Source organism: Gregarina niphandrodes, assembly GCF_000223845.1.
Source record: "Gregarina niphandrodes unplaced genomic scaffold scaffold00008, whole genome shotgun sequence".
Lineage (NCBI taxonomy): Eukaryota > Apicomplexa > Conoidasida > Eugregarinorida > Gregarinidae > Gregarina > Gregarina niphandrodes.
Genome location: NW_011645779.1, coordinates 312,502 through 313,445, shown reverse-complemented (window position 1 = coordinate 313,445; position 944 = coordinate 312,502). Strand labels below are relative to the sequence as shown.

Here is a 944-nt window from a genome sequence, read left to right as displayed (position 1 = left end):
CCGACATAGCACCTGTCGCACTCATTCCGGTCCCACCATCCACACCGGTCCAGGTCGCATCTTCGCTGAGTTCGCTCAGTGGCGGTTTGGGGTTGTCTTTTTCGAAACCATGGCCGGAAACCCCGGGAACGGAAATGCCGCTGCTGGGGGGTGGTGGGAGGAAGAAAACGCTCTCAACGATCGGCGTCACGGCCAGGCCGATTGCCGCGCACGAGTACCTCCGACAACCGCGGGACAGATTGTTGCTGGATGCACTCCGGCAGTCGATCGAGCGGAGCCGGTTGCGTGTCCCCCGTGTGTCCGAGTTGCTGGACGTGAAGTCGTTGCCCGACACGAACACGGCACACGCGGCACAGACCCTCGCCGAGCACGTGCTTGCCGCCAGTAAAAACGGGCCCGCGATGGGGCCGGAAGGCGACGCGGGTCCGGAAGAGGCGAGGCCGAAAGGCGTGGGTCCGAAAGAGACGCTTACTGGTCGGAATCCCCCGTATTGGACCCCCACACGTTGGAATGAGCGGATTCGCGCGCTGCCGAAGCTCGAGGCGCAGTTCGACGAAGCGGCCTCCGCGCGCTGGGATTCGAACCTGCGCGCGCTCACGCGCGGCAAAGCCGCAAGCGGCCAGTCCGAGCGTGCCCGCAGGGAGCAAGCAGCCTCGCTCTTTCCGGAAATAGTGCCGCTGCCAGCCATCTCCGCACCAGTGCCCGCGCCGGAGCCGTCATCAGCGCCACTGCCCGTGCCGTCATCAGCATCAACGAAACCGCCAAACGTAGGGTCAGAGGAGGCAGAGGTAGTGGTATCGACGGCTATACCGCACCGGGAGTGGACTGCGCAGCGAGGGGTGGTCGGCCAGCGGCGTGGCGTGGAGCGGACGGCGGGACCGAAGCGGTGCGCGATGCAACAGGTCGCGTTACGGTCGTACGTAGTCCGGCCGCCGGTGCCAGTG

General features: G+C 65.9%; 1 protein-coding gene across 1 annotated transcript; it reads left to right on the top strand.

The window, feature by feature from the left end:
• Positions 1-134: 134 nt before the first annotated feature.
• On the top strand, positions 135-671 carry GNI_057210 (hypothetical protein; the record flags this gene model as incomplete). Its single annotated transcript, XM_011131686.1, has 1 exon — positions 135-671. A coding segment is annotated over one exon (537 nt), but the record flags the coding sequence as incomplete, so codon positions are not given.
• Positions 672-944: the final 273 nt, after the last annotated feature.